The 27,446-nt window shown below is 48.0% G+C and overlaps 1 protein-coding gene across 5 annotated transcripts in view; it reads right to left on the bottom strand.

The window, feature by feature from the left end:
- LOC124032390 (arginine-glutamic acid dipeptide repeats protein-like) overlaps positions 1-27,446 on the bottom strand; it is a 114,840-nt gene that overhangs the window by 4,711 nt on the left and 82,683 nt on the right. For all 5 annotated transcript variants that reach the window (XM_046344763.1, XM_046344764.1, XM_046344760.1 and 2 more), the window contains 4 exons: positions 23,648-25,158; positions 20,291-20,501; positions 16,375-17,098; positions 14,399-14,569 (listed from right to left, as the gene is read on the bottom strand). In XM_046344763.1, the coding sequence (XP_046200719.1) occupies positions 14,399-14,569; positions 16,375-17,098; positions 20,291-20,501; positions 23,648-25,158 (2,617 nt within the window). The remainder of the gene's footprint in view (positions 1-14,398; positions 14,570-16,374; positions 17,099-20,290; positions 20,502-23,647; positions 25,159-27,446) is intronic.

Below are 27,446 nucleotides of genomic sequence, written 5' to 3'. Positions count from 1 at the left end.
GGTGAGTGTTTTGCTGACGTTGTTTCCAGAGGCAGTTTGGACCTCTGTGGTGAGTGTTTTGCTGACGTTGTTTCCAGAGGCAGTTTGGACCTCTGTGGTGAGTGTTTTGCTGACGTTGTTTCCAGAGGCAGTTTGGACCTCTGTGGTGAGTGTTTTGCTGACGTTGTTTCCAGAGGCAGTTTGGACCTCTGTGGTGAGTGTTTTGCTGACGTTGTTTCCAGAGGCAGTTTGGACCTCTGTGGTGAGTGTTTTGCTGACGTTTTTGACGTTGTTTCCAGAGGCAGTTTGGACCTCTGTGGTGAGTGTTTTGCAGTTTGGACCTCGTTGTTTCCAGAGGCAGTTTGGACCTCTGTGGTGAGTGTTTTGCTGACGTTGTTTCCAGAGGCAGTTTGGACCTCTGTGGTGAGTGTTTTGCTGACGTTGTTTCCAGAGGCAGTTTGGACCTCTGTGGTGAGTGTTTTGCTGACGTTGTTTCCAGAGGCAGTTTGGACCTCTGTGGTGAGTGTTTTGCTGACGTTGTTTCCAGAGGCAGTTTGGACCTCTGTGGTGAGTGTTTTGCTGACGTTGTTTCCAGAGGCAGTTTGGACCTCTGTGGTGAGTGTTTTGCTGACGTTGTTTCCAGAGGCAGTTTGGACCTCTGTGGTGAGTGTTTTGCTGACGTTGTTTCCAGAGGCAGTTTGGACCTCTGTGGTGAGTGTTTTGCTGACGTTGTTTCCAGAGGCAGTTTGGACCTCTGTGGTGAGTGTTTTGCTGACGTTGTTTCCAGAGGCAGTTTGGACCTCTGTGGTGAGTGTTTTGCTGACGTTGTTTCCAGAGGCAGTTTGGACCTCTGTGGTGAGTGTTTTGCTGACGTTGTTTCCAGAGGCAGTTTGGACCTCTGTGGTGAGTGTTTTGCTGACGTTGTTTCCAGAGGCAGTTTGGACCTCTGTGGTGAGTGTTTTGCTGACGTTGTTTCCAGAGGCAGTTTGGACCTCTGTGGTGAGTGTTTTGCTGACGTTGTTTCCAGAGGCACCTCTGTGGTGAGTGTTTTGCTGACGTTGTTTCCAGAGGCAGTTTGGACCTCTGTGGTGAGTGTTTTGCTGACGTTGTTTCCAGAGGCAGTTTGGACCTCTGTGGTGAGTGTTTTGCTGACGTTGTTTCCAGAGGCAGTTTGGACCTCTGTGGTGAGTGTTTTGCTGACGTTGTTTCCAGAGGCAGTTTGGACCTCTGTGGTGAGTGTTTTGCTGACGTTGTTTCCAGAGGCAGTTTGGACCTCTGTGGTGAGTGTTTTGCTGACGTTGTTTCCAGAGGCAGTTTGGACCTCTGTGGTGAGTGTTTTGCTGACGTTGTTTCCAGAGGCAGTTTGGACCTCTGTGGTGAGTGTTTTGCTGACGTTGTTTCCAGAGGCAGTTTGGACCTCTGTGGTGAGTGTTTTGCTGACGTTGTTTCCAGAGGCAGTTTGGACCTCTGTGGTGAGTGTTTTGCACGTTGTTTCCAGAGGCAGTTTGGACCTCTGTGGTGAGTGTTTTGCTGACGTTGTTTCCAGAGGCAGTTTGGACCTCTGTGGTGAGTGTTTTGCTGACGTTGTTTCCAGAGGCAGTTTGGACCTCTGTGGTGAGTGTTTTGCTGACGTTGTTTCCAGAGGCAGTTTGGACCTCTGTGGTGAGTGTTTTGCTGACGTTGTTTCCAGAGGCAGTTTGGACCTCTGTGGTGAGTGTTTTGCTGACGTTGTTTCCAGAGGCAGTTTGGACCTCTGTGGTGAGTGTTTTGCTGACGTTGTTTCCAGAGGCAGTTTGGACCTCTGTGGTGAGTGTTTTGTGAGTGTTTTTTGGACCTCTGTGGTGAGTGTTTTGCTGACGTTGTTTCCAGAGGCAGTTTGGACCTCTGTGGTGAGTGTTTTGCTGACGTTGTTTCCAGAGGCAGTTTGGACCTCTGTGGTGAGTGTTTTGCTGACGTTGTTTCCAGAGGCAGTTTGGACCTCTGTGGTGAGTGTTTTGCTGACGTTGTTTCCAGAGGCAGTTTGGACCTCTGTGGTGAGTGTTTTGCTGACGTTGTTTCCAGAGGCAGTTTGGACCTCTGTGGTGAGTGTTTTGCTGACGTTGTTTCCAGAGGCAGTTTGGACCTCTGTGGTGAGTGTTTTGCTGACGTTGTTTCCAGAGGCAGTTTGGACCTCTGTGGTGAGTGTTTTGCTGACGTTGTTTCCAGAGGCAGTTTGGACCTCTGTGGTGAGTGTTTTGCTGACGTTGTTTCCAGAGGCAGTTTGGACCTCTGTGGTGAGTGTTTTGCTGACGTTGTTTCCAGAGGCAGTTTGGACCTCTGTGTTGTTTGAGTTTGACCTCTTTGCTGACGTTGTTTCCAGAGGCAGTTTGGACCTCTGTGGTGAGTGTTTTGCTGACGTTGTTTCCAGAGGCAGTTTGGACCTCTGTGGTGAGTGTTTTTGCTGACGTTGTTTCCAGAGGCAGTTTGGACCTCTGTGGTGAGTGTTTTGCTGACGTTGTTTCCAGAGGCAGTTTGGACCTCTGTGGTGAGTGTTTTGCTGACGTTGTTTCCAGAGGCAGTTTGGACCTCTGTGGTGAGTGTTTTGCTGACGTTGTTTCCAGAGGCAGTTTGGACCTCTGTGGTGAGTGTTTTGCTGACGTTGTTTCCAGAGGCAGTTTGGACCTCTGTGGTGAGTGTTTTGCTGACGTTGTTTCCAGAGGCAGTTTGGACCTCTGTGGTGAGTGTTTTGCTGACGTTGTTTCCAGAGGCAGTTTGGACCTCCGTTGTTTGTTTGACCTCTGTGGTGAGTGTTTTGCTGACGTTGTTTCCAGAGGCAGTTTGGACCTCTGTGGTGAGTGTTTTGCTGACGTTGTTTCCAGAGGCAGTTTGGACCTCTGTGGTGAGTGTTTTGCTGACGTTGTTTCCAGAGGCAGTTTGGACCTCTGTGGTGAGTGTTTTGCTGACGTTGTTTCCAGAGGCAGTTTGGACCTCTGTGGTGAGTGTTTTGCTGACGTTGTTTCCAGAGGCAGTTTGGACCTCTGTGGTGAGTGTTTTGCTGACGTTGTTTCCAGAGGCAGTTTGGACCTCTGTGGTGAGTGTTTTGCTGACGTTGTTTCCAGAGGCAGTTTGGACCTCTGTGGTGAGTGTTTTGCTGACGTTGTTTCCAGAGGCAGTTTGGACCTCTGTGGTGAGTGTTTTGCTGACGTTGTTTCCAGAGGCAGTTTGGACCTCTGTGGTGAGTGTTTTGCTGACGTTGTTTCCAGAGGCAGTTTGGACCTCTGTGGTGAGTGTTTTGCTGACGTTGTTTCCAGAGGCAGTTTGGACCTCTGTGGTGAGTGTTTTTTGACGTTGTTTCCAGAGGCAGTTTGGACCTCTGTGGTGAGTGTTTTGCTGACGTTTTCCAGAGGCAGTTTGGACCTCTGTGGTGAGTGTTTTGCTGACGTTGTTTCCAGAGGCAGTTTGGACCTCTGTGGTGAGTGTTTTGCTGACGTTGTTTCCAGAGGCAGTTTGGACCTCTGTGGTGAGTGTTTTGCTGACGTTGTTTCCAGAGGCAGTTTGGACCTCTGTGGTGAGTGTTTTTGCTCCAGAGGCGTTGTTTCCAGAGGCAGTTTGGACCTCTGTGGTGAGTGTTTTGCTGACGTTGTTTCCAGAGGCAGTTTGGACCTCTGTGGTGAGTGTTTTGCTGACGTTGTTTCCAGAGGCAGTTTGGACCTCTGTGGTGAGTTGTTTTGCTGACGTTGTTTCCAGAGGCAGTTTGGACCTCTGTGGTGAGTGTTTTGCTGACGTTGTTTCCAGAGGCAGTTTGGACCTCTGTGGTGAGTGTTTTGCTGACGTTGTTTCCAGAGGCAGTTTGGACCTCTGTGGTGAGTGTTTTGCTGACGTTGTTTCCAGAGGCAGTTTGGACCTCTGTGGTGAGTGTTTTGCTGACGTTGTTTCCAGAGGCAGTTTGGACCTCTGTGGTGAGTGTTTTGCTGACGTTGTTTCCAGAGGCAGTTTGGACCTCTGTGGTGAGTGTTTTGCTGACGTTGTTTCCAGAGGCAGTTTGGACCTCTGTGGTGAGTGTTTTGCTGACGTTGTTTCCAGAGGCAGTTTGGACCTCTGTGGTGAGTGTTTTGCTGACGTTGTTTCCAGAGGCAGTTTGGACCTCTGTGGTGAGTGTTTTGCTGACGTTGTTTCCAGAGGCAGTTTGGACCTCTGTGGTGAGTGTTTTGCTGACGTTGTTTCCAGAGGCAGTTTGGACCTCTGTGGTGAGTGTTTGAGTGTTTGCTGCTGACGTTGTTTCCAGAGGCAGTTTGGACCTCTGTGGTGAGTGTTTTGCTGACGTTGTTTCCAGAGGCAGTTTGGACCTCTGTGGTGAGTGTTTTGCTGACGTTGTTTCCAGAGGCAGTTTGGACCTCTGTGGTGAGTGTTTTGCTGACGTTGTTTCCAGAGGCAGTTTGGACCTCTGTGGTGAGTGTTTTGCAGTTTGGACCTCTGTGGTGAGTGTTTTTGTTTCCAGAGGCAGTTTGGACCTCTGTGGTGAGTGTTTTGCTGACGTTGTTTCCAGAGGCAGTTTGGACCTCTGTGGTGAGTGTTTTGCTGACGTTGTTTCCAGAGGCAGTTTGGACCTCTGTGGTGAGTGTTTTGCTGACGTTGTTTCCAGAGGCAGTTTGGACCTCTGTGGTGAGTGTTTTGCTGACGTTGTTTCCAGAGGCAGTTTGGACCTCTGTGGTGAGTGTTTTGCTGACGTTGTTTCCAGAGGCAGTTTGGACCTCTGTGGTGAGTGTTTTGCTGACGTTGTTTCCAGAGGCAGTTTGGACCTCTGTGGTGAGTGTTTTGCTGACGTTGTTTCCAGAGGCAGTTTGGACCTCTGTGGTGAGTGTTTTGCTGACGTTGTTTCCAGAGGCAGTTTGGACCTCTGTGGTGAGTGTTTTGCTGACGTTGTTTCCAGAGGCAGTTTGGACCTCTGTGGTGAGTGTTTTGCTGACGTTGTTTCCAGAGGCAGTTTGGACCTCTGTGGTGAGTGTTTTGCTGACGTTGTTTCCAGAGGCAGTTTGGACCTCTGTGGTGAGTGTTTTGCTGACGTTGTTTCCAGAGGCAGTTTGGACCTCTGTGGTGAGTGTTTTGCTGACGTTGTTTCCAGAGGCAGTTTGGACCTCTGTGGTGAGTGTTTTGTTTCCAGAGGCGTTGTTTCCAGAGGCAGTTTGGACCTCTGTGGTGAGTGTTTTGCTGACGTTGTTTCCAGAGGCAGTTTGGACCTCTGTGGTGAGTGTTTTGCTGACGTTGTTTCCAGAGGCAGTTTGGACCTCTGTGGTGAGTGTTTTTTGTTTCCAGAGGCAGTTTGGACCTCTGTGGTGAGACGTTGTTTCCAGAGGCAGTTTGGACCTCTGTGGTGAGTGTTTTGCTGACGTTGTTTCCAGAGGCAGTTTGGACCTCTGTGGTGAGTGTTTTGCTGACGTTGTTTCCAGAGGCAGTTTGGACCTCTGTGGTGAGTGTTTTGCTGACGTTGTTTCCAGAGGCAGTTTGGACCTCTGTGGTGAGTGTTTTGCTGACGTTGTTTCCAGAGGCAGTTTGGACCTCTGTGGTGAGTGTTTTGCTGACGTTGTTTCCAGAGGCAGTTTGGACCTCTGTGGTGAGTGTTTTGCTGACGTTGTTTCCAGAGGCAGTTTGGACCTCTGTGGTGAGTGTTTTGCTGACGTTGTTTCCAGAGGCAGTTTGGACCTCTGTGGTGAGTGTTTTGCTGACGTTGTTTCCAGAGGCAGTTTGGACCTCTGTGGTGAGTGTTTTGCTGACGTTGTTTCCAGAGGCAGTTTGGACCTCTGTGGTGAGTGTTTTGCTGAGGCGTTGAGTGTTTTGCTTTCCAGAGGCAGTTTGGACCTCTGTGGTGAGTGTTTTGCTGACGTTGTTTCCAGAGGCAGTTTGGACCTCTGTGGTGAGTGTTTTGCTGACGTTGTTTCCAGAGGCAGTTTGGACCTCTGTGGTGAGTGTTTTGCTGACGTTGTTTCCAGAGGCAGTTTGGACCTCTGTGGTGAGTGTTTTGCTGACGTTGTTTCCAGAGGCAGTTTGGACCTCTGTGGTGAGTGTTTTGCTGACGTTGTTTCCAGAGGCAGTTTGGACCTCTGTGGTGAGTGTTTTGCTGACGTTGTTTCCAGAGGCAGTTTGGACCTCTGTGGTGAGTGTTTTGCTGACGTTGTTTCCAGAGGCAGTTTGGACCTCTGTGGTGAGTGTTTTGCTGACGTTGTTTCCAGAGGCAGTTTGGACCTCTGTGGTGCAGTTTGGTGTTTGTTTTGTTGACGTTGTTTCCAGAGGCAGTTTGGACCTCTGTGGTGAGTGTTTTGCTGACGTTGTTTCCAGAGGCAGTTTGGACCTCTGTGGTGAGTGTTTTGCTGACGTTGTTTCCAGAGGCAGTTTGGACCTCTGTGGTGAGTGTTTTGCTGACGTTGTTTCCAGAGGCAGTTTGGACCTCTGTGGTGAGTGTTTTGCTGACGTTGTTTCCAGAGGCAGTTTGGACCTCTGTGGTGAGTGTTTTGCTGACGTTGTTTCCAGAGGCAGTTTGGACCTCTGTGGTGAGTGTTTTGCTGACGTTGTTTCCAGAGGCAGTTTGGACCTCTGTGGTGAGTGTTTTGCTGACGTTGTTTCCAGAGGCAGTTTGGACCTCTGTGGTGAGTGTTTTGCTGACGTTGTTTCCAGAGGCAGTTTGGACCTCTGTGGTGAGTGTTTTCTGTGTTGTTTGAGTGTTTTGCTGACGTTGTTTCCAGAGGCAGTTTGGACCTCTGTGGTGAGTGTTTTGCTGACGTTGTTTCCAGAGGCAGTTTGGACCTCTGTGGTGAGTGTTTTGCTGACGTTGTTTCCAGAGGCAGTTTGGACCTCTGTGGTGAGTGTTTTGCTGACGTTGTTTCCAGAGGCAGTTTGGACCTCTGTGGTGAGTGTTTTGCTGACGTTGTTTCCAGAGGCAGTTTGGACCTCTGTGGTGAGTGTTTTGCTGACGTTGTTTCCAGAGGCAGTTTGGACCTCTGTGGTGAGTGTTTTGCTGACGTTGTTTCCAGAGGCAGTTTGGACCTCTGTGGTGAGTGTTTTGCAGAGGCAGTTTGGACCTCGTTGTTTCCAGAGGCAGTTTGGACCTCTGTGGTGAGTGTTTTGACCTCTGACGTTGTTTCCAGAGGCAGTTTGGACCTCTGTGGTGAGTGTTTTGCTGACGTTGTTTCCAGAGGCAGTTTGGACCTCTGTGGTGAGTGTTTTGCTGACGTTGTTTCCAGAGGCAGTTTGGACCTCTGTGGTGAGTGTTTTGCTGACGTTGTTTCCAGAGGCAGTTTGGACCTCTGTGGTGAGTGTTTTGCTGACGTTGTTTCCAGAGGCAGTTTGGACCTCTGTGGTGAGTGTTTTGCTGACGTTGTTTCCAGAGGCAGTTTGGACCTCTGTGGTGAGTGTTTTGCTGACGTTGTTTCCAGAGGCAGTTTGGACCTCTGTGGTGAGTGTTTTGCACGTTGTTTCCAGAGGCAGTTTGGACCTCTGTGGTGAGTGTTTTGCTGACGTTGTTTCCAGAGGCAGTTTGGACCTCTGTGGTGAGTGTTTTGCTGACGTTGTTTCCAGAGGCAGTTTGGACCTCTGTGGTGAGTGTTTTGCTGACGTTGTTTCCAGAGGCAGTTTGGACCTCTGTGGTGAGTGTTTTGCTGACGTTGTTTCCAGAGGCAGTTTGGACCTCTGTGGTGAGTGTTTTGCTGACGTTGTTTCCAGAGGCAGTTTGGACCTCTGTGGTGAGTGTTTTGCTGACGTTGTTTCCAGAGGCAGTTTGGACCTCTGTGGTGAGTGTTTTGCTGACGTTGTTTCCAGAGGCAGTTTGGACCTCTGTGGTGAGTGTTTTGCAGTTTGGACCTCGTTGTTTCCAGAGGCAGTTTGGACCTCTGTGGTGAGTGTTTTGCTGACGTTGTTTCCAGAGGCAGTTTGGACCTCTGTGGTGAGTGTTTTGCTGACGTTGTTTCCAGAGGCAGTTTGGACCTCTGTGGTGAGTGTTTTGCTGACGTTGTTTGCAGTTTGGACCTCGTTGTTTCCAGAGGCAGTTTGGACCTCTGTGGTGAGTGTTTTGCAGAGGCAGACGTTGTTTCCAGAGGCAGTTTGGACCTCTGTGGTGAGTGTTTTGCTGACGTTGTTTCCAGAGGCAGTTTGGACCTCTGTGGTGAGTGTTTTGCTGACGTTGTTTCCAGAGGCAGTTTGGACCTCTGTGGTGAGTGTTTTGCTGACGTTGTTTCCAGAGGCAGTTTGGACCTCTGTGGTGAGTGTTTTGCTGACGTTGTTTCCAGAGGCAGTTTGGACCTCTGTGGTGAGTGTTTTGCTGACGTTGTTTCCAGAGGCAGTTTGGACCTCTGTGGTGAGTGTTTTGCAGTTTGACGTTGTTTCCAGAGGCAGTTTGGACCTCTGTGGTGAGTGTTTTGCTGACGTTGTTTCCAGAGGCAGTTTGGACCTCTGTGGTGAGTGTTTTGCTGACGTTGTTTCCAGAGGCAGTTTGGACCTCTGTGGTGAGTGTTTTGCTGACGTTGTTTCCAGAGGCAGTTTGGACCTCTGTGGTGAGTGTTTTGCGTTGTTTCCAGAGGCAGTTTGGACCTCGTTGTTTCCAGAGGCAGTTTGGACCTCTGTGGTGAGTGTTTTGCTGACGTTGTTTCCAGAGGCAGTTTGGACCTCTGTGGTGAGTGTTTTGCTGACGTTGTTTCCAGAGGCAGTTTGGACCTCTGTGGTGAGTGTTTTGCTGACGTTGTTTCCAGAGGCAGTTTGGACCTCTGTGGTGAGTGTTTTGCTGACGTTGTTTCCAGAGGCAGTTTGGACCTCTGTGGTGAGTGTTTTGCTGACGTTGTTTCCAGAGGCAGTTTGGACCTCTGTGGTGAGTGTTTTGCTGACGTTGTTTCCAGAGGCAGTTTGGACCTCTGTGGTGAGTGTTTTGCTGACGTTGTTTCCAGAGGCAGTTTGGACCTCTGTGGTGAGTGTTTTGCTGACGTTGTTTCCAGAGGCAGTTTGGACCTCTGTGGTGAGTGTTTTGCTGACGTTGTTTCCAGCAGGCTGTGGTGAGTTTGTTTCCAGACCTCTGTGGTGAGTGTTTTGCTGACGTTGTTTCCAGAGGCAGTTTGGACCTCTGTGGTGAGTGTTTTGCTGACGTTGTTTCCAGAGGCAGTTTGGACCTCTGTGGTGAGTGTTTTGCTGACGTTGTTTCCAGAGGCAGTTTGGACCTCTGTGGTGAGTGTTTTGCTGACGTTGTTTCCAGAGGCAGTTTGGACCTCTGTGGTGAGTGTTTTTTGCTGACGTTGTTTCCAGAGGCAGTTTGGACCTCTGTGGTGAGTGTTTTGCTGACGTTGTTTCCAGAGGCAGTTTGGACCTCTGTGGTGAGTGTTTTGCTGACGTTGTTTCCAGAGGCAGTTTGGACCTCTGTGGTGAGTGTTTTGCTGACGTTGTTTCCAGAGGCAGTTTGGACCTCTGTGGTGAGTGTTTTGCTGACGTTGTTTCCAGAGGCAGTTTGGACCTCTGTGGTGAGTGTTTTGCTGACGTTGTTTCCAGAGGCAGTTTGGACCTCTGTGGTGAGTGTTTTGCTGACGTTGTTTCCAGAGGCAGTTTGGACCTCTGTGGTGAGTGTTTTGCTGACGTTGTTTCCAGAGGCAGTTTGGACCTCTGTGGTGAGTGTTTTGCTGACGTTGTTTCCAGAGGCAGTTTGGACCTCTGTGGTGAGTGTTTTGCTGACGTTGTTTCCAGAGGCAGTTTGGACCTCTGTGGTGAGTGTTTTGCTGACGTTGTTTCCAGAGGCAGTTTGGACCTCTGTGGTGAGTGTTTTGCTGACGTTGTTTCCAGAGGCAGTTTGGACCTCTGTGGTGAGTGTTTTGCTGACGTTGTTTCCAGAGGCAGTTTGGACCTCTGTGGTGAGTGTTTTGCTGACGTTGTTTCCAGAGGCAGTTTGGACCTCTGTGGTGAGTGTTTTGCTGACGTTGTTTGGACCTCAGAGGCAGTTTGGACCTCTGTGGTGAGTGTTTTGCTGACGTTGTTTCCAGAGGCAGTTTGGACCTCTGTGGTGAGTGTTTTGCTGACGTTGTTTCCAGAGGCAGTTTGGACCTCTGTGGTGAGTGTTTTGCTGACGTTGTTTCCAGAGGCAGTTTGGACCTCTGTGGTGAGTGTTTTGCTGACGTTGTTTCCAGAGGCAGTTTGGACCTCTGTGGTGAGTGTTTTGCTGACGTTGTTTCCAGAGGCAGTTTGGACCTCTGTGGTGAGTGTTTTGCTGACGTTGTTTCCAGAGGCAGTTTGGACCTCTGTGGTGAGTGTTTTGCTGACGTTGTTTCCAGAGGCAGTTTGGACCTCTGTGGTGAGTGTTTTGCTGACGTTGTTTCCAGAGGCAGTTTGGACCTCTGTGGTGAGTGTTTTGCTGACGTTGTTTCCAGAGGCAGTTTGGACCTCTGTGGTGAGTGTTTTGCTGACGTTGTTTCCAGAGGCAGTTTGGACCTCTGTGGTGAGTGTTTTGCTGACGTTGTTTCCAGAGGCAGTTTGGACCTCTGTGGTGAGTGTTTTGCTGACGTTGTTTCCAGAGGCAGTTTGGACCTCTGTGGTGAGTGTTTTGCTGACGTTGTTTCCAGAGGCAGTTTGGACCTCTGTGGTGAGTGTTTTGCTGACGTTGTTTCCAGAGGCAGTTTGGACCTCTGTGGTGAGTGTTTTGCTGACGTTGTTTCCAGAGGCAGTTTGGACCTCTGTGGTGAGTGTTTTGCTGGTGACGTTGTTTCCAGAGGCAGTTTGGACCTCTGTGGTGAGTGTTTTGCTGACGTTGTTTCCAGAGGCAGTTTGGACCTCTGTGGTGAGTGTTTTGACCTCTGACGTTGTTTCCAGAGGCAGTTTGGACCTCTGTGGTGAGTGTTTTGCTGACGTTGTTTCCAGAGGCAGTTTGGACCTCTGTGGTGAGTGTTTTGTTTTGACCTCTGTGGTGAGTGTTTTGCTGACGTTGTTTCCAGAGGCAGTTTGGACCTCTGTGGTGAGTGTTTTGCTGACGTTGTTTCCAGAGGCAGTTTGGACCTCTGTGGTGAGTGTTTTGCTGACGTTGTTTCCAGAGGCAGTTTGGACCTCTGTGGTGAGTGTTTTGCTGACGTTGTTTCCAGAGGCAGTTTGGACCTCTGTGGTGAGTGTTTTGCTGACGTTGTTTCCAGAGGCAGTTTGGACCTCTGTGGTGAGTGTTTTGCTGACGTTGTTTCCAGAGGCAGTTTGGACCTCTGTGGTGAGTGTTTTGCTGACGTTGTTTCCAGAGGCAGTTTGGACCTCTGTGGTGAGTGTTTTGCTGACGTTGTTTCCAGAGGCAGTTTGGACCTCTGTGGTTTGAGTGTTTTGCTGACGTTGTTTCCAGAGGCAGTTTGGACCTCTGTGGTGAGTGTTTTGCTGACGTTGTTTCCAGAGGCAGTTTGGACCTCTGTGGTGAGTGTTTTGCTGACGTTGTTTCCAGAGGCAGTTTGGACCTCTGTGGTGAGTGTTTTGCTGACGTTGTTTCCAGAGGCAGTTTGGACCTCTGTGGTGAGTGTTTTGCTGACGTTGTTTCCAGAGGCAGTTTGGACCTCTGTGGTGAGTGTTTTTTGCAGTTTGGACCTCTGTGGTGAGTGTTTCCGTTGTTTCCAGAGGCAGTTTGGACCTCTGTGGTGAGTGTTTTGCTGACGTTGTTTCCAGAGGCAGTTTGGACCTCTGTGGTGAGTGTTTTGCTGACGTTGTTTCCAGAGGCAGTTTGGACCTCTGTGGTGAGTGTTTTGCTGACGTTGTTTCCAGAGGCAGTTTGGACCTCTGTGGTGAGTGTTTTGCTGACGTTGTTTCCAGAGGCAGTTTGGACCTCTGTGGTGAGTGTTTTGGCAGTTTGGACCTCGTTGTTTCCAGAGGCAGTTTGGACCTCTGTGGTGAGTGTTTTGCTGACGTTGTTTCCAGAGGCAGTTTGGACCTCTGTGGTGAGTGTTTTGCTGACGTTGTTTCCAGAGGCAGTTTGGACCTCTGTGGTGAGTGTTTTGCAGTTTGACCTCGTTGTTTCCAGAGGCAGTTTGGACCTCTGTGGTGAGTGTTTTGCTGACGTTGTTTCCAGAGGCAGTTTGGACCTCTGTGGTGAGTGTTTTGCTGACGTTGACCTCTGTGGTGAGTGTTTTGCTTTCCAGAGGCAGTTTGGACCTCTGTGGTGAGTGTTTTGCTGACGTTGTTTCCAGAGGCAGTTTGGACCTCTGTGGTGAGTGTTTTGCTGACGTTGTTTCCAGAGGCAGTTTGGACCTCTGTGGTGAGTGTTTTGCTGACGTTGTTTCCAGAGGCAGTTTGGACCTCTGTGGTGAGTGTTTTGCTGACGTTGTTTCCAGAGGCAGTTTGGACCTCTGTGTGAGTGTGACGTTGTTTCCAGAGGCAGTTTGGACCTCTGTGGTGAGTGTTTTGCTGACGTTGTTTCCAGAGGCAGTTTGGACCTCTGTGGTGAGTGTTTTGCTGACGTTGTTTCCAGAGGCAGTTTGGACCTCTGTGGTGAGTGTTTTGCTGACGTTGTTTCCAGAGGCAGTTTGGACCTCTGTGGTGAGTGTTTTGCTGACGTTGTTTCCAGAGGCAGTTTGGACCTCTGTGGTGAGTGTTTTGCTGACGTTGTTTCCAGAGGCAGTTTGGACCTCTGTGGTGAGTGTTTTGCTGACGTTGTTTCCAGAGGCAGTTTGGACCTCTGTGGTGAGTGTTTTGCTGACGTTGTTTCCAGAGGCAGTTTGGACCTCTGTGGTGAGTGTTTTGCTGACGTTGTTTCCAGAGGCAGTTTGGACCTCTGTTTGCAGTTTGGAGTGTGTTTTGCTGACGTTGTTTCCAGAGGCAGTTTGGACCTCTGTGGTGAGTGTTTTGCTGACGTGTTTCCAGAGGCAGTTTGGACCTCGTTGTTTCCAGAGGCAGTTTGGACCTCTGTGGTGAGTGTTTTGCTGACGTTGTTTCCAGAGGCAGTTTGGACCTCTGTGGTGAGTGTTTTGCTGACGTTGTTTCCAGAGGCAGTTTGGACCTCTGTGGTGAGTGTTTTGCTGACGTTGTTTCCAGAGGCAGTTTGGACCTCTGTGGTGAGTGTTTTGCTGACGTTGTTTCCAGAGGCAGTTTGGACCTCTGTGGTGAGTGTTTTGCTGACGTTGTTTCCAGAGGCAGTTTGGACCTCTGTGGTGAGTGTTTTGCTGACGTTGTTTCCAGAGGCAGTTTGGACCTCTGTGGTGAGTGTTTTGCTGACGTTGTTTCCAGAGGCAGTTTGGACCTCTGTGGTGAGTGTTTTGCTGACGTTGTTTCCAGAGGCAGTTTGGACCTCTGTGGTGAGTGTTTTGCTGACGTTGTTTCCAGAGGCAGTTTGGACCTCTGTGGTGAGTGTTTTGCTGACGTTGTTTCCAGAGGCAGTTTGGACCTCTGTGGTGAGTGTTTTGCTGACGTTGTTTCCAGAGGCAGTTTGGACCTCTGTGGTGAGTGTTTTGCTGACGTTGTTTCCAGAGGCAGTTTGGACCTCTGTGGTGAGTGTTTTGCTGACGTTGTTTCCAGAGGCAGTTTGGACCTCTGTGGTGAGTGTTTTGCTGACGTTGTTTCCAGAGGCAGTTTGGACCTCTGTGGTGAGTGTTTTGCTGACGTTGTTTCCAGAGGCAGTTTGGACCTCTGTGGTGAGTGTTTTGCTGACGTTGTTTCCAGAGGCAGTTTGGACCTCTGTGGTGAGTGTTTTGCTGACGTTGTTTCCAGAGTTGCAACCGACAGACAGACTATTTTTATATATCATGTATTTTCTTTTGACATTGTCCTTTTCAGCCCTTTTCTAGCAACTACATATATTATTATTATTATTATTAACTATGATTTGTGTGATGCCAGTTCAGTATGGCTCAGTACGGCTCGGCTCAGTTCAGTACGGCTCGGCTCAGCTCAGTACGGCTCGGCTCAGTTCAGTACGGCTCGGCTCAGTTCAGTACGGCTCGGCTCGGCTCAGTTCAGTATGGCTCGGCTCAGTTCAGTACGGCTCGGCTCAGTACGGCTCGGCTCAGTTCAGTTCAGTACGGCTCGGCTCAGTTCAGTACGGCTCGGCTCAGTACGGCTCGGCTCAGTTCAGTTCAGTACGGCTCGGCTCAGTTCAGTACGGCTCAGTTCAGTACGGCTCGGCTCAGTTCAGTACGGTTCGGCTCAGTTCAGTACGGCTCGGCTCAGTACGGCTCGGCTCAGTACGGCTCGGCTCAGTTCAGTACGGCTCGGCTCAGTTCAGTACGGCTCGGCTCAGTTCAGTACGGCTCGGCTCAGTTCAGTACGGTTCGGCTCAGTACGTCTCGGCTCTGCTCAGTTCGGCTCAGTACGCCTCGGCTCAGTTCAGTTCGGCTCAGTTCAGTACGGCTCGGCTCAGTTCAGTACGGCTCGGCTCAGTTCAGTACGGCTCGGCTCAGTTCAGTACGGCTCGGCTCAGTACAGTGAAAATAAGATCGGACATTGATATGCTCTAGATTGTTCTTACCGAAGACGGGGTGTCGCAGCATCTCATGTTCGTGTGGGTTCTGTCCCAGGAGGGGGTTGGGGATTGCACCGGGCGGGTAGGGGAAGCGGGCGAGGTGGGGGCCTCCTGCCAGGGGGTCTACGAGGGGGTGCCCCCCCGAACCTGGAGGGCACACTAGACATTCACCACCGCCTGCACAGAGTCAGAACACCAAAAGGTCAGTGTACAATTATACATACAGTTTATCATGATACATGACACAGTAGTAACCTAACATATAGTAGTAACCTCACACCCAGATAGTAGTAACCTGATACCCAGATAGCAGTAACCTGACACCCAGATAGTAGCAGTAACCTGACACCCAGATAGTAGCAGTAACCTGACACCCAGATAGTAGCAGTAACCTGACACCCAGATAGTAGCAGTAACCTGACACCCAGATAGTAGCAGTAACCTGACACCCAGATAGTAGCAGTAACCTGACACCCAGATAGTAGTAACCTGACACCCAGATAGTAGTAGTAACCTGACACCCAGATAGTAGTAACCTAACACCCAGATAGTAGTAGTAACCTGACACCCAGATAGTAGCAGTAACCTAACACCCAGATAGTAGCAGTAACCTGACACCCAGATAGTAGCAGTAACCTGACACCCAGATAGTAGCAGTAACCTGACACCCAGATAGTAGCAGTAACCTGACACCCAGATAGTAGCAGTAACCTGACACCCAGATAGTAGCAGTAACCTGACACCCAGATAGTAGCAGTAACCTGACACCCAGATAGTAGCAGTAACCTGACACCCAGATAGTAGCAGTAACCTGACACCCAGATAGTAGCAGTAACCTGACACCCAGATAGTAGCAGTAACCTGACACCCAGATAGTAGCAGTAACCTGACACCCAGATAGTAGCAGTAACCTGACACCCAGATAGTAGCAGTAACCTGACACCCAGATAGTAGCAGTAACCTGACACCCAGATAGTAGCAGTAAACTGACACCCAGAGAGGAGTAGTAACCTGACACCCAGATAGTAGCAGTAACCTGACACCCAGATAGTAGCAGTAACCTGACACCCAGAGAGGAGTAGTAACCTGGCCCAGATAGCAGTAACCTGACACCCAGATAGTAGCAGTAACCTGACACCCAGAGAGGAGTAGTAACCTGGCCCAGATAGCAGTAACCTGGCCCAGATAGCAGTAACCTGACACCCAGAGAAGAGTAGTAACCTGACACCCAGAGAGGAGTAGTAACTCGACCCAGATAGCAGTAACTATCCAGTCTATGGGTGTCTCTGAATGTCCTAGAGTGGCCCAGACAGAGCCTGGTTTTGAACCCGATCTAACATCTCCGGAGAGACCTGAAAATATCTGTGCAGCAACCTGACAGAGCTTGAGAGGATCTGCAGAGAAGAATGGGAGGACCTCCCCAAATACAGGTGTGCCAAGCTTGTAGCATCATACCCAAGAAGACTCGGGCTGTATTCAATGCTTTAACAAAGTACTGAGTAAAAGGTCTGAATATTTCATTACATTTTTTTAAATCCAAAATCAATTTTAGAACAAGGCTGTAACGTAACAAAATGTGGGAAAAGTGAAGGGGTCTGAATACTTCCCAAACGCACTGTGTGTTTATATATATATATATATATATATATATATATATATATATATATATATATATATATATATATATATAATAAGGGCATGCTACAGCTGCTAGGGATCCACAGATCCATTAGAGGTTATACTCATCAAGGCGTACCAAGTACAAAGGCCAATCAACTGGGCTAGCAACAAAGGTAATTAAGAAAATAGCTATTGAAAATGTGATATATAATCGGCATATTTGCGTACAGCATTGTTTTAAAATCAGAAAAGAAGTGATGCTTAAAGTTGTGATATAAACGCTTCACTAGAAGTTGGCAAATAAACGTAAAACTTTATGTTTAATCTAGTAAGAAATGTTTCTGATTGGCCAGGTGTGTCACCTTGGTGCAGGGAGTCCTGCTGGTGAAGGTGCAGGTGTGAGTGGATGTGGGAGTGCTGGTGGTGATGAGGTGTGATGTTGAACATCTGAAGCCTGGCGATAGGGTCGTTGGCCACCGCCGCCATCCTCTCGGCGTGCAGCCTCTCCGCCGCCAGCCGCTCCGGGTAGCTCATGTCTGGTCTGAGCTGGGGTCCCGCGGCCAACGCCAAACGCTCCCTCTCCAAGGGGTTGAGACCTGGGTGGAAGGAGGCGAAGGGGTGCGGTCCCGCCATGGATGGTAAGGAGATGGCCCCGTGTCGGGCGAAGTGTTCCATGGGGTTCGCCGAGGGGTGCATGCCTTCTAGCTCCGGGGGTTTGTGTTCGAACCCAGGCTTCATCCTCTCTCTCAGCTCCCTCTCCCTCATTTCTCTCTCCCTCATCTCCCGCTCTCGCAGCTCGCGCTCCCGCATGCCCGGGTCGGCGTTGTAGAGGCCAGGCATGTGATAGGCCATCAGGGGGTCGTTGGGGTTGAGGGAGACGAAGAAGGGGTGGTTCCTATTGGTCGGGGACATGACGTGGGGGCGGGCGTACTCGCTGAGGGTGCGCAGGGCGGGCGTGTCGGGGCCGATGTAAGGGGGCACCGCGGCGATGGAGGTAGGGGGGCCGTCGAAGGGAGGACGCATGTGGGCGGAGCCACCCATCTGGGGGTCACCCATACGGCCGTCGTGACACGAACTGGAGGCTTTCTGGAACAAATAGATATGTACAGAGGTTACACACACACACTGGGAGGTTATTACATGTTATAAAGGAGGAATAACGTGTAAGAAGGGTACAGGTTGTAAAGTGGTTGTAACAGATTATAACAGGTTGTAAGGTGGTTATAATAGCTTGTGAAACATTATGCTGTTACAATATGTAGTAAGCTTGGAACAGGTTATAAGGTGGTTATAATAGGTTGTAACAGGTTGTAATGTGATTATAATAGGTTATAAGGTGATTATAATAGGTTGTAACAGGTTATAAGGTGGTTGTAACAGATTATAACAGGTTGTAAGGTGGTTATAATAGGTTATAGCAGGTTATAAGGTGATTATATATAATAGGTTGTAACAGGTTATAAGGTGGTTGTAACAGGTTATAAGGTGATTATAATAGGTTGTAACAGGTCATAAGGTGGTTGTAACAGGTTATAAGGTGATTATAATAGGTTGTAACAGGTCATAAGGTGATTATAATAGGTTGTAACAGGTTGTAAGGTGATTATAATAGGTTGTAACAGGTTGTAAGGTGGTTGTAACAGGTCATAAGGTGATTATAATAGGTTGTAACAGGTTGTAAGGTGATTATAATAGGTTGTAACTGGTTGTAAGGTGATTATAATAGGTTGTAACAGGTTATAAGGTGGTTGTAACAGGTTATAAGGTGATTATAATAGGTTGTAACAGGTTATAATAGGTTGTAACAGGTTATAAGGTGGTTGTAACAGGTTATAAGGTGGTTGTAACAGGTTATAAGGTGGTTGTAACAGGTTATAAGGTGATTATAATAGGTTGTAACATGTTATAAGGTGGTTGTAACAGGTTATAAGGTGGTTGTAACAGGTTATAAGGTGATTATAATAGGTTGTAACAGGTTATACGGTGGTTGTAACAGGTTATAATGTGATTATAATATGTTGTAACAGGTTATAAGGTGGTTGTAACAGGTTATAATGTGATTATAATAGGTTGTAACAGGTTATAAGGTGATTATAATAGGTTGTAACAGGTTATAAGGTGGTTGTAACAGGTTATAAGGTGATTATAATAGGTTGTAACAGGTTATAAGGTGGTTGTAACAGGTTATAAGGTGGTTGTAACAGGTTATAAGGTGATTATAATAGGTTGTAACAGGTTATAAGGTGATTATAATAGGTTGTAACAGGTTATAAGGTGATTATAACTAGGTTGTAACAGGTCATAAGGTGGTTGTAACAGGTTATAAGGTGATTATAATAGGTTGTAACATGTTATAAGGTGATTATAATAGGTTGTAACAGGTTATAAGGTGATTATAATAGGTTGTAAGGTCATAAGGTGATTATAATAGGTTGTAACAGGTCATAAGGTGATTATAATAGGTTGTAACAGGTTATAAGGTGGTTGTAACAGGTCATAAGGTGATTATAACTAGGTTGTAACAGGTTATAATGCAATAGGTTGCAACAGTTTGTAAGGAAAAGGTTAGACAAATATGACTTGTTTCAGGAAACTGGGTGTATATCGCACGTCACTACTTCACAGGAGCGCCGTTTGAATGTAAACATAATATTTTATTAAATTGCATTTTTGGGGGGCAGAAAGGCCTTCTGGAACATGTGAACTTTCATGAGCCTTAATAACAAACTTGTACGCCATCTGTAAATACGAATAAAATAGTTAAATTACGAGCCTAGTTGGTTTAGCCACAGAAAAAGCCAGCAACCTTCCTGCTAGTCATGATTGGCTGAGATAATGAGTGGGCTGGACATGCCGAGAGATGAGTTCGGATTGGTCTGCCATGTAGCAGGCTTCTGTCCATAATATGAGCTGGTAGGTATATGTAGGTATTCCTTTCTAACGCAGATAAAAAAAAAAAAAATCACACAGTAGAACTGCATAAGTGTTGCTCTCCACTTCCTGGAAGACCCCGTTTTCAAATCAGTGGAATTAGAATATGATAGCTAAGGGGATGGAGAAAATTCTGGCGTTTGATTGCAAATATGCAGACGTAGACAAAAAGAGAACACACAGAAGGCTGTTGTATAAAACAGCTGTCTATGGATTACATCTTCAAACTAAGGGCAACCATGACATCTGCAACAGAGAGGGAGAAGCATCCAGCCATGTATACGATGGGTAAGAGACATAGCTACATTTTCAGATATTACACGTTTCTAATTTTGTCAAAAAGTCATTTTAATTTCAAGTTAAAGCGTACTGCTAGCTAGCTAATGTGATGTGTATGATCTGTGTAGTAATATTATTTAATATATCTCAGAGCCATTTGCATTGCCAGTTATAGACTAATGTTAGCTAGTTATAGCCTAATGTTAGCTAGCTAGCATTGAACCTGGTTGATTAGCTACCTTCAGATTCATGCAGGGTAGTAACGTTATGAGTTGGGATTATGGTTCATTGTTTAGCTAGCTAGCTAGCTGCTAGCTACATGTCTAAACAAAAGACTCCACTATGCAAGTAACGATTTCAATAGACTGTTCATGATGTCACTGCGACAACTGTCGATAGACGTAGCTGGTAAATTTGCTCTGTCTATCTACTCTGATTTCAGAGCACTCGTCTGTGTGACAGAGCACAGAATAACTGACAAATTTACGAAAACGCTCAATACCCGTTGAAGATGGCCGGTGTCAGTAAACATGCTGTCTGAACGCTTCGAGGGCGGAGCGCTCTGCATTTACGAGGGTCCAATCTGACAACGCTCTGAGTTTTACGAACGCCCAGAGCACACTCTGGCACTCCAGATTAAATTTACAAACACACCTGTAGTTTAAACCAGCCTTTAGTCTTGAAATCTTTGATTGTTTAGCACATGGCCTCACATGTGAATCCTTAAAGAGATGGGTGGGGCTAAAGCTGAGGATGTGAACAATGCTGTACGGGTAGAGACAAAGAAGAGCTCTCCAGTAGGTACCAAAACATTCAAGGGCCACTTTCTCAAAAGGGAGGTTACAAGTTTATCAACTTTCAAAGCAGAATTACTTTCCCATTGTTCTGAGTCTCTACTTTTATCCAAATATAAAAAACACCATTTAAAATGTTGCTACATAAGACCTAATCTAGCTGGTCGGTCACAAATACTCTAGTGTGAATGAGAAACGTATAAGAGGTTTTCGAACAAAATGTGGTTTTAATTCCCAGTGTGAAGTTGAGAGACAAAATACACCAAACCCTCACCACAGCTCTCTCCTGTTCCTTCTCTCTTTCCCGTTCCCTCTCTCGTTCCTTCTCCCTCTCCTTCTCCTCCCGGGCTTTCTGCTCGGCCTCCCTCTTGACCCGCTCCAGCGCCTCTTCTCTCTTCTTGGCCAGTTTAGAAGCAGCCAGAGGAGTAAAGTAGAAGTCTGTTCTAGCACACGTGTTGTACCCGCGGTCCAGGTGCTTGTAGAACCTAGGAGACACACAAAGGGAAAACAATGTTCATATATAGTAAGGAAGTACTGTTTGGCTAAAAATACTTCCAATGAAATACATATTAATATATAGTAAGGATGTAGAGTTTGGCTAACAATACTTCAAGGAAATACATATTTATAGTAAGGATGTAGAGTTTGGCTAACAATACTTCAAGGAAATACATATTTATAGTAAGGATGTAGAGTTTGGCTAACAATACTTCAAGGAAATGCATATTTATAGTAAGGATGTAGAGTTTGGCTCACAATACTTCAAGGAAATAGACATTAATATATAATAAGGATGTAGAGTTTGGCTCACAATACTTCAAGGAAATAGACATTAATATATAGTAAGGATGTAGAGTTTGGCTCACAATACTTCAAGGAAATAGACATTAATATATAGTAAGGATGTAGAGTTTGGCTAACAATACTTCAAGGAAATACACATTGATATATAGTAAGGATGTAGAGTTTGGCTAACAATACTTCAAGGAAATACACATTAATATATAGTAAGGATGTAGAGTTTGGCTAACAATACTTCAAGGAAATACACATTAATATATAGTAAGGATGTAGAGTTTGGCTAACAATACTTCAAGGAAATAGACATTAATATGCCAGGATTCACAGCTGGCTAACATCACACTTCTCAAAAGACTCATACAACTTGTATACATGAGTCATTAACATTCTACTTGAACACCTTGCCTTAAAATCTGTAAATCATGAATGATAAAAATAAATAAATAAATACATTAGCATAGAAAATGTGCTAAATGCATCAAAATGGCAAGCATCTTCAACAGACATGAGATGTAGTTTATTATCTGATTAGAAACAAAGATCCTGACTACCTCTATCAACAGACATGAGATGTAGTTTATTATCTGATTAGAAACAAAGATCCGGACTACCTCTATCAACAGACATGGGATGTAGTTTATTATCTGATTAGAAACAAAGATCCTGACTACCTCTATCAACAGACATGAGATGTAGTTTATTATCTGATTAGAAACAAATATCCTGACTACCTCTATCAACAGACATGGGATATAGTTTATTATCTGATTAGAAACAAATATCCTGACTACCTCTATCAACAGACATGGGATATAGTTTATTATCGGATTAGAAACAAAGATCCTGACTACCTCTATCAACAGACATGGGATGTAGTTTATTATCTGATTAGAAACAAATATCCTGACTACCTCTATCAACAGACATGGGATATAGTTTATTATCTGATTAGAAACAAATATCCTGACTACCTCTATCAACAGACATGGGATATAGTTTATTATCGGATTAGAAACAAAGATCCTGACTACCTCTATCAACAGACATGGGATATAGTTTATTATCTGATTAGAAACAAAGATCCCGACTACCTCTATCAACAGACATGGGATATAGTTTATTATCTGATTAGAAACAAAGATCCTGACTACCTCTATCAACAGACATGGGATATAGTTTATTATCTGATTAGAAACAAAGATCCTGACTACCTCTATCAACAGACATGGGATGTAGTTTATTATCTGATTAGAAACAAATATGGTTTGGTTTGCTGATTATTCAACAGTATCTCTATTCTAACCACTCCATGTATCTGTCCTGAGGAGATCCTCTCTAGCCATTAACAGATCCCGCCTACCCCCGTTAAAAGATCCTCTCTAGCCATTAACAGATCCTGTCTACCCCCATTAACAGATCCTCTCTAGCCATTAACAGATCCTCTCTAGCCATTAACAGATCCTCTCTAGCCATTAACAGATCCCGCCTACCCCCGTTAACAGATCCTCTCTAGCCATTAACAGATCCCGCCTACCCCCGTTAACAGATCCTCTCTAGCCATTAACAGATCCTCTCTAGCCATTAACAGATCCTCTCTAGCCATTAACAGATCCTCTCTAGCCATTAACAGATCCTCTCTAGCCATTAACAGACCCTCTCTAGCCATTAACAGATCCCGCCTACCCCCGTTAACAGATCCTCTCTAGCCATTAACAGATCCTCTCTAGCCATTAACAGATCCTCTCTAGCCATTAACAGATCCTCTCTAGCCATTAACAGACCCTCTCTAGCCATTAACAGATCCCGCCTACCCCCGTTAACAGATCCTCTCTAGCCATTAACAGATCCTGTCTACCCCCATTAACAGATCCTGTCTACCCCCATTAACAGATCCTGTCTACCCCCATTAACAGATCCTGCCTACCCCCATTAACAGATCCTGTCTACCCCCATGAACAGATCCTGCCTACCCCCATGAACAGATCCTGCCTACCCCCATGAACAGATCCTGCCTACCCCCATGAACAGATCCTGTCTACCCCGTTAACAGATCCTCTGTAGCCATTAACAGATCCTGTCTACCCCGTTAACAGATCCTCTGTAGCCATTAACAGATCCTGTCTACCCCGTTAACAGATCCTGTCTACCCCCGTTAACAGATCCTGTCTACCCCGTTAACAGATCCTGTCTACCCCCGTTAACAGATCCTGTCTACCCCGTTAACAGATCCTGTCTACCCCGTTAACAGATCCTGTCTACCCCGTTAACAGATCCTGTCTACCCCGTTAACAGATCCTGTCTACCCCGTTAACAGATCCTGTCTACCCCGTTAACAGATCCTGTCTACCCCGTTAACAGATCCTGTCTACCCCCGTTAACAGATCCTGTCTACCCCCATTAACAGATCCTGCCTACCCCCATTAACAGATCCTGCCTACCCCCATTAACAGATCCTGCCTACCCCCATTAACAGATCCTGCCTACCCCCATGAACAGATCCTGCCTACCCCCATGAACAGATCCTGTCTACCCCCATGAACAGATCCTGTCTACCCCCGTTAACAGATCCTCTGTAGCCATTAACAGATCCTGTCTACCCCGTTAACAGATCCTCTGTAGCCATTAACAGATCCTGTCTACCCCGTTAACAGATCCTGTCTACCCCCGTTAACAGATCCTGTCTACCCCCGTTAACAGATCCTGTCTACCCCCGTTAACAGATCCTGTCTACCCCCGTTAACAGATCCTGTCTACCCCCGTTAACAGATCCTGTCTACCTCTAACAGTGCATGTGTGTTCTGGCAGTGTGTGTGCGCGCGTCAGATCATACCGTGCTGATTGGCTGGCATGGCTGGGCGTGTTGACGACGGTAGGCTCGGGGGAGGGGCTCCGAGGAGGGGGCGGAGGGCTCTCGGGCTCCTCTGATTCGTCGAGAGGTTCCTCCTTGATGTGTACAGGTGGGACGGCGGGACCTGGGCAGGCGGAGCCGACGGAGGCTGGGAGGGGCATGGAGATGGAGGAAGAGGGGGGCTGGAGGCCTGCTGGTAGAGAGGAGGATGAGGAGGGGGGAGGACAGCCAGAGGAGGAGAGGGGCAGGACAGGGGCGAAGGGGTGAGGAGGGAACGGGGACTGTTGGGGTGTGTTGGGGTGGGAGGACGGTGATGGTCCAGAAAGGGGAAGAGGAGGAGGAGGAGGGTGATGCTGGCTGCCTCTCTCTCTCTCTGAAAGGGGGAGATTCTGGGACTGGGTGAGGACAGGGGGCTGGGCTGGTGGAGGCTGGAGCTGCTGGCCTGGGCCCTGGGGCATGAGCTGGAGGGGAGGAGGGTGGGCAGGAGGAGGGTGGTGGGCGGACAGGGAGGAAAGGGGCTTGAGGGCGGGTGGAGGGGGCAGGTTGGAGGGCATCTGCGGGAAGGGGGGCGCTGAGAGGTGTGGAGGCCCGTGTTTGTGAGACTGAGGGTCGCGGTTGGGCATGTGGGGGATGGGTGTGGTGGGAGGGGGCTTGATGTGGGGCATGGACATGGAAGGGGCGGGGTGTAGGGGCTGCTCGCGGTGCGGCTGATTGGACGAGCCACCCTGGGACGACGATGATTGGATGGGGGGCGTGTGGGCCCTGTGAGACGGCTGCTGCGATTGACTGAGAGGGAGCGGGGAGGGCGGGACCTGAGACTGGGGGCCCATTGGGAAGCTCTGCGGGGGCAGGGAGTGGGTGTGGGGCAGGTGAGAGGGGCCAGTTTGGAGTGGGTGCGCCATGGAGGATGAGTGGGGCAGCGGGCCGTGGAACGTGCTCGGTAGCGACTGGGTGGAGCCTGGCGGTCCTGGGGGTGGAACCTGAGACAACCCCTGCTGCGGAGAATGAGGCGAGGGGGAGGGCCGCCGCTGCGGGTGGATGGATGCCCCCGATTGGTTGAGAGAGAGGGGGCCGGCCTGTTGGGGCATGGAAGGCGGTAGAGGCAGTGGAAGAGAAGTGGGGGGTGCGGAGGAGGGTGGGATCTGGGGGACCAGTGAGGGGACTGAGGAGGACGTGGAAGGTAATGGAGGGGTGGTGGAACGACCTCCCGAGGTCCCTGGCTGACAGGACTGGATAACCGGAGGGTGCTGCAATTGCCCCTCTCTCTCCCTCTCTCTCTCTTGTCTCTGCAGTAGGAGCAGCTGTTGCTGGGCGGAGGAGTCCGAGTCACTCTCCCCGTCTCGGGGGCTGGGGATGGAGGGCGAGGAGCTGCGGTTATCCTGGTCAATGTCTTTAGCGTCACTGCTACACTCCTCGTTGACGCTGTGCCCATCGGAGCTCTCGCCCTCTCCCTCTCCCTCGCATTCTGACGGCGAGTCGGACCGACCCAGCTCCTGTGGAACAGGGAAGAGAGCAGTGAATTCCATACCACAATGGTTGTCATCATGAACACATCTCCTTACACCCGGGAGAATAAATGTCCGGGAAGAGAACAAAAAGGCTCGGTATGAACACTGTAATAACATATAGGGCCCCGTATCTAAAGCATTATAGAGTGCTGATCTAGGATCAGGTCCTCCTGTTCATATCATTTTTATTCATTTTGTGCAAATCAGGCCCTGGCCTTTTAGTAATTTCAAAACTGCAGCCCAACCCCAGACCTTAAGACACTATTCCAGAATACAGGCCAACCCCAGACATTAAGACATTATTCCAGAATACAGGCCAACCCCAGACATTAAGACACTATTCCAGAATACCCCAGACACTATTCCAGAATACACCCCAGACATTATTCCAGAACAGACATTAAGACACTATTCCAGAATAGAGCCCAACCCCAGACATTAAGACACTATTCCAGAATAGAGCCCGACCCCAGACATTAAGACACTATTCCAGAATAGAGCCCAACCCCAGACATTAAGACACTATTCCAGAATAGAGCCCAACCCCAGACATTAAGACACTATTCCAGAATACAGCCCAACCCCAGACATTACACTATTCCTCAACACAGCCCAACCCCAGACATTAGACACTAATCCAGAATACAGCCCAACCCCAGACCTTAAGACACTATTCCAGAATACAGCCCAACAACCAGACATTAAGACACTATTCCAGAATAGAGCCCAACTCCAGACATTAGACACTATTCCTCAACACAGCCCAACCCCAGACCTTAAGACACTATTCCAGAATACATCCCAACCCCAGACATGAAGACACTATTCCAGAATAGAGCCCGACCCCAGACATTAAGACACTATTCCAGAATAGAGCCCAACCCCAGACATTAAGACACTAATCCAGAATACAGCCCAACCCCAGACATTAAGACACTATTCCTCAACACAGCCCAACCCCAGACATTAGGCACTATTCCTCAACACAGCCCAACCCCAGACAATAAGACACTATTCCTCAACACAGCCCAACCCCAGACATTAGGCACTATTCCTCAACACAGCCCAACCCCAGACATTAGGCACTATTCCAGAATACAGCCCAACCCCAGACATTAGACACTATTCCTCAACACAGCCCAACCCCAGACATTAGGCACTATTCCTCAACACAGCCCAACCCCAGACATTAGACACTATTCTAGAATACAGCCCAACCCCAGACATTAAGACACTATTCCAGAATAGAGCCCAACCCCAGACATTAGACACTATTCTAGAATACAGCCCAACCCCAGACATTAAGACACTATTCCAGAATAGAGCCCAACCCCAGACATTAGACACTATTCCTCAACACAGCCCAACCCCAGACATTAGGCACTATTCCTCAACACAGCCCAACCCCAGACATTAGACACTATTCTAGAATACAGCCCAACCCCAGACATTAAGACACTATTCCAGAATAGAGCCCAACCCCAGACATTAGACACTATTCTAGAATACAGCCCAACCCCAGATAATATACACTATTCCTCAACACAGCCCAACCCCAGACCTTAAGACACTATTCCAGAATACATCCCAACCCCAGACATTAAGACACTATTCCAGAATACAGCCCAACCCCAGACCTTAAGACACTATTCCAGAATACATCCCGACCCCAGACATTAAGACACTATTCCAGAATAGAGCCCGACCCCAGACATTAAGACACTATTCCAGAATACAGCCCAACCCCAGACATTAGGCACTATTCCAGAATACATCCCAACCCCTGACATTAAGACACTATTCCAGAATAGAGCCCGACCCCAGACCCCAGACATTAGGCACTATTCCAGAATACAGCCCAACCCCAGACATTAGGCACTATTCCTCAACACAGCCCAACCCCAGACATTAGACACTATTCTAGAATACAGCCCAACCCCAGACAATATACACTATTCCTCAACACAGCCCAACCCCAGACATTATTCCAGAATACAGCCAAACCAGAGACATTATACACTATTCCTCAACACAGCCCAACTCCAGACATTAGACACTATTCCTCAACACAGCCCAACCCCAGACATTAAGACATTATTCCAGAATACAGCCCAACCCCCGACATTAAGACATTATTCCAGAATACAGCCCAACCCCAGACATTAGGCACTATTCCTAAAAACACAGCCCAAACATTAAACACTACAGCGCCTTGCAAAAGTATTCATCCCACTTGGCAGTTTTCCTATTTTGTTGCATTACAACCTGTAATT

Source organism: Oncorhynchus gorbuscha, linkage group LG03, assembly GCF_021184085.1.
Source record: "Oncorhynchus gorbuscha isolate QuinsamMale2020 ecotype Even-year linkage group LG03, OgorEven_v1.0, whole genome shotgun sequence".
Classification (NCBI taxonomy): Eukaryota; Metazoa; Chordata; class Actinopteri; order Salmoniformes; family Salmonidae; genus Oncorhynchus; species Oncorhynchus gorbuscha.
The sequence above is the reverse complement of the archived record's forward strand: the minus strand, read 5'-3'. Positions and strand labels throughout refer to the sequence as shown.